Source organism: Eufriesea mexicana, unplaced genomic scaffold (assembly GCF_001483705.2).
Source record: "Eufriesea mexicana isolate 0111107269 unplaced genomic scaffold, ASM148370v2 scaffold793, whole genome shotgun sequence".
Classification (NCBI taxonomy): Eukaryota; Metazoa; Arthropoda; class Insecta; order Hymenoptera; family Apidae; genus Eufriesea; species Eufriesea mexicana.
The window spans coordinates 379,013-392,225 of NW_016908959.1; the positions used below are offsets into that span (position 1 = coordinate 379,013).

Here is a 13,213-nt window from a genome sequence, read left to right on the forward strand (position 1 = left end):
ATCGTCTTTGTAGTTCTCCTCTCGGTTCCTTTCAGCCTCTCTCCTGGAGGCAGCTTCCCTCTGTTTCTCCAGCGCTCGCTGCAGCTCGCTCTTCTGATTCAGCACGTTTTTACCGCTGGAAGAAAGCGAAAACAGTTAGCTAATTACCAACCGAGCAGGCAGGGATCGCGCGCGAAAATCACGAGGCCGAGAAAAACAGGCGCGAACGACCTTTTCCCGTGGAACCTCGGTTTGACCGTAAAAGTAACCGGGGAATGAGTCACGGGGATGGAGAACGCGTGCGTGTGTAGCTCTACAGAGCGCATACTCTGGCAGGAAACGATTTTCTCGATGATAGGCGTGCGAAGTGTGCGCCATCGAAAGCCACGCGTCTCATTCCCGTTACCTCCGACACCTTCTGCGGCTCGCGCAGTATCAGAGGACGCCGACAACTTTCCATCGGGCTGGTTTCCAGCATATTTCGGATCTTTCGCGCATATTTATCCGCAGTGGGTTTATAAATAGACCAGACATCGAGAGAGTGACTCGAAATTGCATTCGCATTTGGCATCTTCCGCAGATCAGCTTTCAACGAAGCTTACACTTTCTGATTGAACAACAGCTCTCTGCGAAGGTCCTTGTGATTGCTGGAGGTGAGGTACGGGTTGATGGGCTTCCTCGGGAGGATCAGGCCGTCTGGTCCCATGTGAGGAGCAGGTGGCGGAGGAGGTGGTACACCCAACACCGGCGCCATCTTCTTCCCTGGAAAGGTCAAACACGAGATCAGAGCACGAACACCTGTTCCATGTCGAATTCAAAATTGTCGAAAAATCCACGAAAAAGTCACAGAAACAAACTATTCCAAGGATCGTCGTTCGATTTGCAGGTATTAGATCGAGAGAGTTGGCACGCGGTAGTAAAGCGTTTACGGGCTCAACTTTCGCGGTTGTCGAAATGGAAAATGGTGGGACGGTAAAAGCGAAAGCGATGGCCGGATAACGCTGATTCTAGGAAATTCGGATTATCGAGTAATCGCAGAGATAACGGTGAAACGATGGGAGAAAAAGGGTGGACGTTTCGCGAAAAGAAAAGTAGAGGAGAGGAGACACCGTTGAGTCGGAGAGGAAGCAAGTATGTCTTTATTCACCCTCCAACAAGGCGATTCTCTCCCTTACGGAACCCTGCTCGCACATCGCGTCGGATAGCACTGAAGCATTTCCGGGCGAGAACCGTATCAAACAGGCAACTTCTATATACTTTTGCGTAGGGCTTCGCATAGCTGCTAATCGGATAGACGAGTACGCGGCGCCGACCGCCACGTACCTGCCTTTTATGCCTCCAAGGTGAGGTAAACAATGCGCTTTTTATCGCATTAAATCGAATCCTCGAGTTGAACGGACCTGGTACCGCGCCAGAGTACTCGCTACCGCGCCACGCTTCGCGTAGAAATTCCCGTAGAAAGCGTCGTCGTTCCAATTCCTCACGATGCCACCTCTAACACAAGTATTTCCCGAACATCCAGCCAATTTCGAGGTGAGAAATCTAGCCACACAGGGCACTCGTACTCGCGCCCTTCCGGTGAACCAAATCGGTGAGACGTATCAAAGTTCTAGGACATGTCATGATCCTAACTTGTGATGGACGCTGCAACGCAACTTTCTTCCGGTACTGTTACTCGTGGAATTGCTCAAGCTCGCTTAATCGTCGCGAATATTCGCCTTCTCACCGTGATCCAACCGCTTTTCACGGGAACCTGCCTATCGTTTACTCTGCCATTCATAGCCTCGTGGCATCAATCGGCTCGTCTGCCGGTTCGTTAATCGCCGATAGCAGCTTCGAAGCCGGTACCGGAAGTGCTTGGAGAACGGTACGCGTTTCGTAACGAAGCGAGTGACACTTTGCCAACGTGTTAGAGACGTTTCGGAATTCTCGACTCGAAATTCTCGTTTCCTCCTGCGATGAGAATCGCGAGGAAAGAATGGCGTCGCCTCGTCGCGCGATTAATCCCTCTTCCCAATTTTTCTCCTTCGATCGTCGCGCGGGAACTCAACGGAGGATCTCGCGTGACCTATCAACGCTGAAGAACCCTGACTAATTCAAGATCCAGGAAAGAGGACGCTGCGAAAGTGAGTCGCGGTTTTGTCGCGATTGTCGAAGCTAGAAAATCATACAGAGAAATTGGAAATGTAAAGAAAAATTCTTCAACCGTCCGAAGTACACCCAATTCTGTTTTTACACGAACTTCTTTTACGCGATTTTGATTTAACGCGAATTAGGGAAAAAATTTAATTCTCTTTTTACACGACTTACTTTGATTTAACACGATCGACCGAAATTTTTGGCCTAGCCAAAACGCAAACACGACGATTAATTACCGAATTCGTTGTTAAATATACTGAACCATCGGCACCACAGGAGGCTAGTCCTAATTTTGTTCAAGAGATTACAGGAAGAATTTCACCAATGGAGCACGAAGACGATAACCAAGACGTTTCTAGTGATAACAGTAATATTGCAGTTTTACGCAAACGTATGCGTTTATTGTGAGAAAGTGACAAGGGATAAAATCTTTTTACGTGTAACTCGTATTATCTTGCCTAATTTTTGTGTTCATGAATTAGTGACATGTTTCTTTTCCTTTTCGAATGATAATTTACTTTGTACGATACATGTGCAATCTTTACGAAATAAAATGTTTAAGATGCAACACGAAAACTCATGGTTTATTGTATTATTTTTGCTGATTTCCTGGTACTCGAACCAATCTTCTATTTTTCCATAGATGCAATACATTTTTTGACACGAATTATTTTTACACGTACTCTTCGGGAACGCATCTATCGTGTAAAAACGGAATTAGGTGTATTATTAAGACTCGAAGATGAAGAATTTTAAACGCACCTTGACGTAGGAGGGTAAAAGTTAGAACTGCGTACCAAAACGTATCGTAGTTTGCTTGGAAAAGATCCCAAAGGAGTGGATTTTTATCGGATTACAAGAGTACCTGGTTAATAGCGTAATTACGATCGCGATGCTAATTCCACGCGAATCCGATCGGGCGAGTAGTTGGAGCGCGACGAGACAGCGGCACGGAAAATCGCGGATTAATTTAAGTGCTACGTATGAACAACAGCCATACTTTCGCGTTTGAATGGCCGTGCATCGGAGGAAGTGGATCGAGCTTGGATTTTACGAGCGAAAAGTGAATTTCACGGGCGAAAATCCATCGAGCCGCGACGCCGTGCTCGCTGCGAGCCGATCTTTCGCGGATTCGCTGAATTAGGCTCCTCGGGGAGTGCGAATCATGGACCAGATCGCGGAGAAACGAAAGTGCAGAACGCCTCGTGAAATTATCTTCGTGTTATTGTTTTTCCAACTACCTTTCGCTCTCTTCTCGATCCCCTTTCGCCGAATCCAGCGGACTTAATCGGTCCAAGTGGCGAGAGAAATATAGGGAAATCTCGGAGGAAAATGGCGGCCGCGAGACTTCTTGTTTGGCCCCCGCTGCGAGCAATTTAGGGGTACGGGAATCGGAGAACAGTTTGTTCGAGTGAGAAGAGAGACAAAAAGAAATTCGAGATGGAAATGCGAGAATGAGAAGAAGAACGAGGCAAATAATATTATTACTATTGGGATTATGGGTAGAAAGAAATAACTATTTGTATTTTATAATTATCTTTATTCTATCCTAAGGAATAGGGTATATCTCGAGTATTCTGACTGTTCGCGTAGAGAGTGAAAACTAGAGCGAAGAAAAGGGTATGCGATTGCAGCAGCTCGTCCTGGTCCCCTAAATCTTATCTAACGTGTGAAATAAACACTTCACGCGTCCCCGGAACCTCGTCGGTATATAGTTTAATGATATTTCTCCTGATAGATTGATTTTTGTATATACGTTGAGACGTATCTTATTTTCAACAATTACCCCACTGTAATATCCCTATATATCCCTATAATATTATTACCTCGCTGTCTACGCGAATACCCCCTATGCTAACCTTATTATTAACACTAGGTTTACGGCCGCTATCTATATACTCATTTCTAAGGACACCTGTCAAATTGACAGGTAAAGGAAACCACGTGCCATTTTCTTAACGATTAGTTTAATTTAAAAACAATTATATATTATATTAACCCTTTGCACTCGAGAGGCGACTCTCACTCATCGTTCAATCAGATTCTAAAGATCGGCGTTAATTAATATATCAAATTTAAAATTACATAACGATGTGTGGAATGTCGAAGAAAAATAATTAACCATTTTCTTAACGATTAGTTTAATTTAAAAACAATTATATATTATATTAACCCTTTACACTCGAGAGGCGACTCTCACTCATCGTTCAATCAGATTCTAAAGATCGGCGATAATTAATATATCAAATTTAAAATTACATAACGATGTGTGGAATGTCGAAGAAAAATAATTCTGTCTCAATTTGCATATATCTCATTTACCATTTTAAAAATATCGTCGACTCTATGACAAAAAGTCTTCGAATTACTATTTTTCTGCAACGAAAAAGTCATCGAGTGCAAAGGGTTAACAGACTGAATATAAGTTAACTAAATCTGTTACCATCGTGTAATTGGAGTAACCCTTCCGTCGAATTGGCGGGTTCCGTAAATCTGGTGTGTTAACGAATATATTTTTGAGGTAAGAAAATGTGGAAGCAACGCGAAGAACTCGTTGGACATGCGGATCATGGCCCAATAGGCCTGTGTCACTCGGGCGCCTAAGGAACAGACCCAGAAACGCTGTCGGATTCATCGAGGTCTCTCGGATGACGCGGTCGTAGAGATTCCCGGAATGCCTGGGATCCGCCTCGAAAACGGATTATATAAATTACGCGGACGCAAATAGCGCGATTACCGCCTCTATCCGGAAGCGTGGCCAGAACCGTTGGAGCTCGCAACGCGGAAACGGTTCTGGCCGAATAATCGAGCGGCTTTTGCCGATTTATCCGACCTGCCCCACCCCGTTCTTCTTGCCCCGTATTTCAACGGCTTTACAGCCGCGAACGATCGCTTCGGAGCACGAAACGTGGTCGTAGGAAACGGGGAAGCTAGCCTAACCACAGACCCCGTTGAAGAGCTAGCTGAACACCACAGTCCCCCTTTCGAGTTCGGATTCGTCGGCTCGTTGCTATAGATAGAAAAATCGGGATCGGGAGACTCGGATGACTGGATCCAGCGACGAGGGAACTTTTCCAGAGGCAATGACGCGAGTAAGAGGACTTTCCGTTAACGAGTGTAGAGCTAATGAGCAATCAGGGTGTCGGAATACCTGGAAAGCGATCCGTGGCGAAAGTAGGGGGCCTCATCGACCTATTTCCCCGAATCGTCTATTTTCCAGCTGCGCGTGATCGAACGAAAGCGTCGCCAAGGTGGCAAACTGGAACGTGACCGAGCAATCTTTTGATCGAAAGCGATATTCCTCGGAGAGGAGATACACTCGGTGTTCTTTGTTTCAGGCGAAGAGAAAGGAGAAAGATACAACGTGGAAAAATGGCACGTCCGCATGGGCCCTTAACGCGCCTGGCCTGGTGCAGGGATCCGGCGGAGAAGGGAGGAGGGAGGTGGCAAGGGTGAATCGAAAGGGCTAGTGGGGGGAAAATAAAAATGCAGACCCGGTCAGGATGTAATTTCGAGGCAGATGTGCGGGTACGAGAGGGAGATCATTGCACCGCGAGCAAGGAGCAGCTGAAGTAGCGTGAGAAAATGCGGCGACCGCTCCGACAGACGATAATGACCCAAGGGCAGAGTCAGGGCCGTACCCGCGCGAGGGATTTGCCGCCAACCGCCGCCAAAACCCTCCTGGAACCTCAATTTCCCAATTACCCCGTTCAACCGCCCACCCGAGGTTCACCCTGTCAACGTTGACGCCTTCTTCGTTACATCGGTCACCGGTTTACGTCTCGTTGCAGCTATCCGACAGTCAGCGAATGCTTGGAACCATTCGATTCGATATCTCGTCGCTGAAACCACGCGTACGTGATCGTTACGAGCGAGAAATTTACGCGAGCGAGCTCAATCGCGTAATCGGGGTCGAGCAGATTGCTCGTGGAATTTCGAAGATGACACGTGCATTATTTATCGAATTACTCGAAATACCGAGATTGCTAATATCAAAACCCGAGTCTGGCTGTAACATGCTCTTCTCTGACAGATGTTGGACGGTGACGTAACTTGGCATGATCGAGGGGCACGTTACCGTATCGCCGAGATGAAAATTGCACCCCCTAACATCCGGCTAGTTTCATCTCGACCACAGGTGCCATTCGTAGCCGATTCTGTCCAGAGATGGACGGAATTATCCAGACTACGGATAGAGGGTAGGGATAAAACGCGAAATGAGATGTAAAAGACGAAACACAGAGACGCAAGGTATAGCTAGCGCGAAATCGCGAGCGAAATTACCGCGTGCACGTTGCGCGTTCGCCTGATTGATAGGGTCGGGTGGGACGGGTGGTACAATGAGGGACGATGGTACGAGCGGGCGGTCTTTTCAGCCCGGGATTCGGTGAATGAAAGCAAAGATCTGTCCGATGGATCTAACGTGCCGCTTTTTATAGCCAGTTAGGGCCTTTTCACCCCGCGTGGAAGACGCGAACGAAGAGAGTAGGTGGAAGAAGACGCGGATGAGGCGTGTGACTCACCGTTGGTTAAATCGTCGCAGCTGTCCGTATCGCTCCTTGCTCCGTTACCGATCACCTGAAAACACGTACGGTTGATTAACGGAGGCACAGGCTACAGTTATCGGCGGCAAAAATCCGCATTCTCCGCGCGTTCCGCCTCGAGTGGCCCGCTAAGTTGCATGCTAATTCGTGTTCCACTAACACGGGCATAATTGCGCTTTCCGTGAGGGAAATTTCCGCAGAGTTTCCCGAATAATTCGAGTGTTGCGAGGAAAGATTGCCCCGAGCACGAGAGATCGCGATGATACGGATTTCTGCCCGACTCCGGAGTCCTTTGTGCGGCTACCAGCAGCTCCCCTAGCTATTGTTCTCGTCTTCGGACCAACGGCCATGTGAAAACCGACGTCGGTTTTACCTCGTTTTGATAAATTAACGCTCCTAGCGTGATACGATGATTTCCCTTTGTGAGAAATCGGGCCACGGAGATAGCCCGTCTCATCCAATACGTTCGTTCCAGCAACTTTCTGTCAAGAATGGCCCCCTGTGCTTGTCAAAAGAGCGATATTCAAAGAGGTGTCGGAGTCTATGGATCGACCGTTTACCGATATTCTTCCACGGATGACCCAGTGGCACGAAGCGCCATTTTCCGCGCATTTGCCCCGAAGGAAGAATCGAAAGTCCGATCCCCGCGAGTTAGACCACTTTCCAGACTCGTCATCGATGATTTCACCGCGATAGCCGGATACGTCGTTGCCAATGTAACTATCGTTTTTCACGACCTCGCTTCCCGAACTAGTTCCAGACTGAACCAGCCACGGATATTCTACCAGAGAAGAGTTTCCAAGCGATTTGAACATTTTTTGGTCCACCGTATCTACCGCTCCTCCGCTTATCGCGGCTACTTCCGTTTCCGATATCAGCGGTGGATAATGGGCTGGTCGAAGGGAGAACTGTGCAACGACGAGCGCGCGAGTCGAGCAGGGATTTTTAAATACCGCCATGCTTTCGTGCCGTGTTGCAGCAGTTTGTATAAATACCGGTCTTTTAATTAACGCTCGCATTATCGGCTAGCGAAACTGGGCTGCACCGGAAGCGGGCCGCGAGGAATTAAGAACCGCAACCTTGCTGCTATAGTTTGACGCTAGGCAGAAGAGAGTGAAAGTGGGCGAAAGTACGAAGAATCCGACGCGATCGTCGGTTTCGTCACGTTATTAAACATTACAACGTAACTCCTCCACTTTTCCAGATCTTACCACTGACAACCTAACCTCGACTCGGCCGGAACTTTCGAAAACCAAATGCGTTTCCTCCAGTCCAGGTCTTCGCTGTTCCCAAAACCTCGAGTTGGACGAATCCGATGAATTCGATTAACGAACGACACGTTGCCCGTGCGAGGGAAGGGATTAATCCGAGAACAGGTCCGTTTTTAGCCCAGTTTTGCCTCGCATGGCCGATTCCGTTGTTACCCGGAGCGAACGGAGACAACGGGCACGTGCGCGTCGACGAAATAGGCGCGAGGCCTCTAGCCGGGGGGTCACCATTATGTAAGCACGTTTTGTAGGACATCTTTTGTCCTGATCTTTTTCAAGCGGAGAGCTGCGAACGAACATTGTACACAGGTGCACGAAAAGCGCGAACGTAACAGATTCGTCGAGTACGCGACCCTCAACCTGCTCTATGAAAAGAAGCTTAGAAGCCACTGTCGACGTCCTCGCGAAAAACGTCTAATGGCATCTGATGCTGCAGTTCCACGGATGTGCCAAAGCCTCCCACGTCTTTCGGCTTAGCCAGGTCTTCCGTTTACCGACATCGGGGGCCGCTGAGCTTCGCTGCAAGCTTTGCTGCAAGCTTCGGATGAACGATCATAGGACGCGTGCCATGAAACTGCGATTAAGTACAGGAATTCCATAACTTCTGCATAGTTTTTCTGCCAAGATCTCTGTGAGTCGAAGTCATTTTTAATCATCTGCCGCCATTTAGATGGATTTCTCACCGGTGCAACTAGAATTCACGATAGCGAACCTCTAGGGTCTCTGTCTGGACTTACAAGCCATGCTTCGCGAAGTATCAGAAAGCAATCACGCTTCCAATCACGATACGTACTTTGTTTCATCCGTTTGCATCACGCAGGTTTACATTATGCAGAATAAGATCAAACACGTCGATACAGCATATCGAATCTCCGACTGTTAAACCTGTTTCGCTGAAAAATCTCAAGTCCAAACTCCTATACCTCGAAACTTTCAGCTTCTCGTTGGGAAAGCAGATATATCGCAGAAATTGCGAATAACTCAGATTAGACACATAACCGGCAGATAATGCACGTACTCGAAAAACGAGATTTATCGTCCGCAGTGCATTGGCGTAGCTTCTTCATCTTGCGATATAATATCCCAAATTATAAATATTGGAGAAATCGAATTCGCGAGGAACTCGACGAGGATTCTAGCTATGTGGTGGTCGAAATAAAAGTGTCATCAATGGGATAAGTGATTAACGACTAAGTAAAGGAATCTTAGCTTCACGAGTGATTCTTTCAGTCACCTTTCAGGGGGACCTCATCCCTCGCAACGAGGATTCTACAAAGCGTTTCATATTATCGCAGAAAATTGCATGGTGTTTAAATGATAGAAATCACACGTTCGTTGGAAATCCTGGCGCGTTAAAATCCTCGAGTGAGAGGATACGACCGCGTAGTTTCTTCAGGGTCCGCTCTGTCCCGGCGATTAACTCGCGCTCGTAAAGAAAAACCGAAAGCAACTGGAAGGCTGGCAACGGCTTGTTAGAAACGCCGGTGGTATTCGAGTTACGAGTATTCGAACACGACGACAGCTAATTGCTCGTCCACGGGCGTGAACGCGTGCGTAAAGCGAGTACAGAGAGAGAGAAAGAGAGAGGGTGAGAGAGGCTGGGAGCGGCCGATAGCTTGTCTGTCACCCCACCGCGTGTTTACGTACATACGCGGCCGGTTAAACGAGTTACGATGAGCTTTAGCAGGGGGAAGGTCGCAAGTCCGGAAGGAAGTGGAAAATATTAACGTTTCTTCGGGAACACGAGGGGAGAGCCGACCTTACTTCCCATTGTGATCGATGGAAACCCTGCTGAAGGGGACTTCCCGACTACCTGACGTCCCTAACCACCGCCATCTTTCGCCGCGTCTTTTTAATAACCATCTAACCCTTTCCGTGTTTGCGTCGAACATATTTGCGATGTAGGAAAAACAACTGGCTTTTGCTATTTTAAACGAGAGTATTCCAACGCTTATGTTCGCTATAGCGTTCAGCGAGTGAAATAAATAACCGCGTTATAGTGAAATGATAAGTGTGGAATAGAGAGAATCCCGAGATTACATTGGTAAAATTAAAAAACAGTTCAATGTTATGGTTCAAAGTGTTATGATGTTACGACACTCGCGGAATATCGTGCGTTGGAGATATGGACCGCGGTGGCGCTAGTGAGTTACGCGCAATATCGGCTTAAGCAACGGGAGCCTCCTATTTTTATTTAGTGCTACTTTCCACTGATATCACACGTCACTTATACAATATTTTGATCATTCACCTATGGTATATTTATAATAACTATTTTCTGATTTCACAAGTACCCTTTTACATATCGATTACAGTTGGAAACGTTGCGGGAAGTCTAAGAATTAATAAGCGTCATCGATTGGTCATAGATAACTATCGAAGTAGTCGTATCAAAATTCGATATAAATTAATTTATCGTTTACTTCGATAATGCTTACTACGAACTGCGATAATCGTTCTTGCAGAGTAGCAGAAGGCTAGAATACATGACTTGGACCGCCATTTTTATAACCTCCGGTACAGATCAAAATGATCGACCCTAGTATACATTGTGGCTAGATTAACGACTGTTTAACACCACTATCTTCCAATCTGTGTTATCTACCGTGTACACGAAATTTCGCTCCTACTTCCCACGCTAATCGTTATCACATTCTTCGTACATAAATGACCATATACCCGTCCCCGTTTACATATATATAATTTTCTCAATTTCATCGCGTAGCGTTCTATATTTAAAATAAATTTCGAAACGAACGAGTCAATTAAAAATTTATAATTGCCCTCTCATTCCGATTTCCCAGATACGACTAACGATTCTCTCCGGTGCTCCACCGAAAGAGCTTCTCGACGGAAGGAAATTCTCGGGCGACATCTTCTGGGAAATTTTCGAGGCTTTTCGAGTCGCGCGGAAGACGTAGGGAACCCGCTTAAAGTGGAAGCGTCGAAATCGCAGACGGGCTAGTTGACGACGCAAACGAGCCCGCGTGCGAGTTCTTTTCCCTCGCGCCTCGTTTCTTTTCCGCTTTCGTTTACAATTCAGCCGACGGCGGCCGGAGGCGCGATTCAAAGGTCACCGACTCGGCGAGAGGCGCTCGAAAATCAAGCGGAGAAAATTCCAGGTGCGCGATCAACGGAGCACTCGTGATTTTCCAGCGGAAACAATGCGGCAGGAGCGGTGCGCTGTGGCAATAAAAGATAATGTATTCGACGACATCGAGGGAACGTGGACGCGGCTAGAACCGCGTCACGAACCGCGCCGATTGCAAATTGCGGATACGATTTTTCCATTGCGGCGCCCGCTCGAATTCCTCGCCGACCGGGCCATAAACGGCGATCAGGCTGATGCACGATCGCAGGTGTCAAGCGGGAAATCGCGATTCAAATCCGTGTGTAAAGACACGAGATACTTGTTGGTCTCGATGACGCAGGCTATAATTCGATAGACGAATTAGCATGATTCGAACGTGGTAAAAATAGATCTGAGTCGGTAGGATGTGGTAGATTCCTCTTTTATGCGTGTGATTTCTATAGCGAGAGATGTAGCTTGATCCATGACAAATGGAATGATCCACGGGTCGAGTAATCGACGAATTAGCATGATTCGAACCTGATAAAAATAATTCCAAGTCGGTTGGATGTGATAGATTCTCCTTTTGTATGTGGGAATTCTATGGCGAGAGATGTAGCTTGATCTATGGGGAATAGAATGATCTACTGGTCGAGTAGTCGACGAATTAGCATGATTCGAACCTGATAAAAATAATTCCAAGTCGGTTGGATGTGATAGATTCTCCTTTTATGTATGCGTGAATTCTATGGTGAGAGATATAGCTTGATCTATGGTGAATAAAATGATCTACGGATCGAATAATCGACGAATTAGCATGATTCGAACCTGGTAAAAATAATTCCAAGTTGGTTGGATATGGTAGATTTTCCTTTTATGCGTGCGATTTCTATGGCAGGAGATGTAACTTGGTCCATGGCAAATGGAATGATCTACGGATCGAGTAATCGACGAATTAGCATGATTCAAATAAAAAATAGTGGTAAAATAGTTCTAAATCGGTTGGATGTGATAGATTCCTTTATGTATGTGATTTCTATGGTGAAAGATGTAGCTTGATCTATGGCAAATGGAATGATCTACGGATCGAGTAATCGACGAATTAGCATGATTCAAATAAAAAATAGTGGTAAAATAGTTCTAAATCGGTTGGATGTGATAGATTCTCTTTTTGTATGTGTGAATTCTATGTCGAGAGATGTAGCTTGATCTATGGCGAATGGAATGATCTACGAGTGGATTAATCTACAAAATAGCATAATTCGAACGTGAGTTAGTGAAACTATAATAGATTATTCGAAACTTTTGTCGAAGAGTATCATTTCGATGACGAGAGATACAGCGCGATCCATGACGAATTGCATGATCTACGAGTGGATTTATCGACGAATTAGCATAATTCGCACGTGACAAAAAATACTTCTGATTTCATAGAAGCTGGTAGATGCTTCGAAATCTCTCTTTTAAGATTATCATTTAAATGGCGAGAGATACAGCGCGATCCATGACGAATTGCATGATCTACGAATGGATTTATCGACGAATTAGCATAATTGAAACGTTATAAAGAACACTGTAAATCAGTAAAACGTGGTAGATAATTCGAAATCTCCTCTTTTACGAACACGATTTCCATAGCAAGAGATGTAGCTTGTTCCATTGCGAATGAAATGATCTACGATTCGAGTAATCGACGAACTACAGTGATTCAACCGTGGTAAAAAATACTTCAGAGTCAATAGCACGTGGTAGACGTTTCGAAATCCCTTCTTTTAACACTCCGATTTCGATGGAGAGAGGTGCAGCTCGATCCATAGCGAATGGAATGATCTACGAGTCGAACTGACACGATTCAAACGTGGTAATCAACGCTTCTGAGTCACTACAACATGCTAGATAGCTTGAAATTTCCTTCTTTAAGAGTATGATTTCGATAACGAGAGACACAGCTGGATCCATGTCAAACAGAATGATCTACGAGTCGAACTAACGTGATCCAACCATGGTAATCAACACTTCTGAGTCACTAAAACATGCTGGATAGCTTGAAATTTCCTTCTTCGAGACTATGATTTCGATGACGAGAGACACAGCACGGTCCATGTCAAATGGAATGATCCACGAGTGGCATGATCAACGAACTAGCATAATCCAACCATAATAAAACTCTTCAGAGTCAGTAAAATATGGTAGATACTTCTAAATTTCTTTCC

The 13,213-nt window shown here is 46.1% G+C and overlaps 1 protein-coding gene across 1 annotated transcript in view; it reads right to left on the reverse strand.

The window, feature by feature from the left end:
• The window catches only part of LOC108546886 (uncharacterized), a 32,397-nt gene that overhangs the window by 1,102 nt on the left and 18,082 nt on the right, over nt 1-13,213 (reverse strand). The window contains exons 3-5 of the mRNA XM_017899172.1: nt 6,642-6,696; nt 582-741; nt 1-115 (exon numbers count right to left, since the gene is read on the reverse strand). Of these exons, the coding sequence (XP_017754661.1) occupies nt 1-115; nt 582-741; nt 6,642-6,696 (330 nt within the window). The remainder of the gene's footprint in view (nt 116-581; nt 742-6,641; nt 6,697-13,213) is intronic.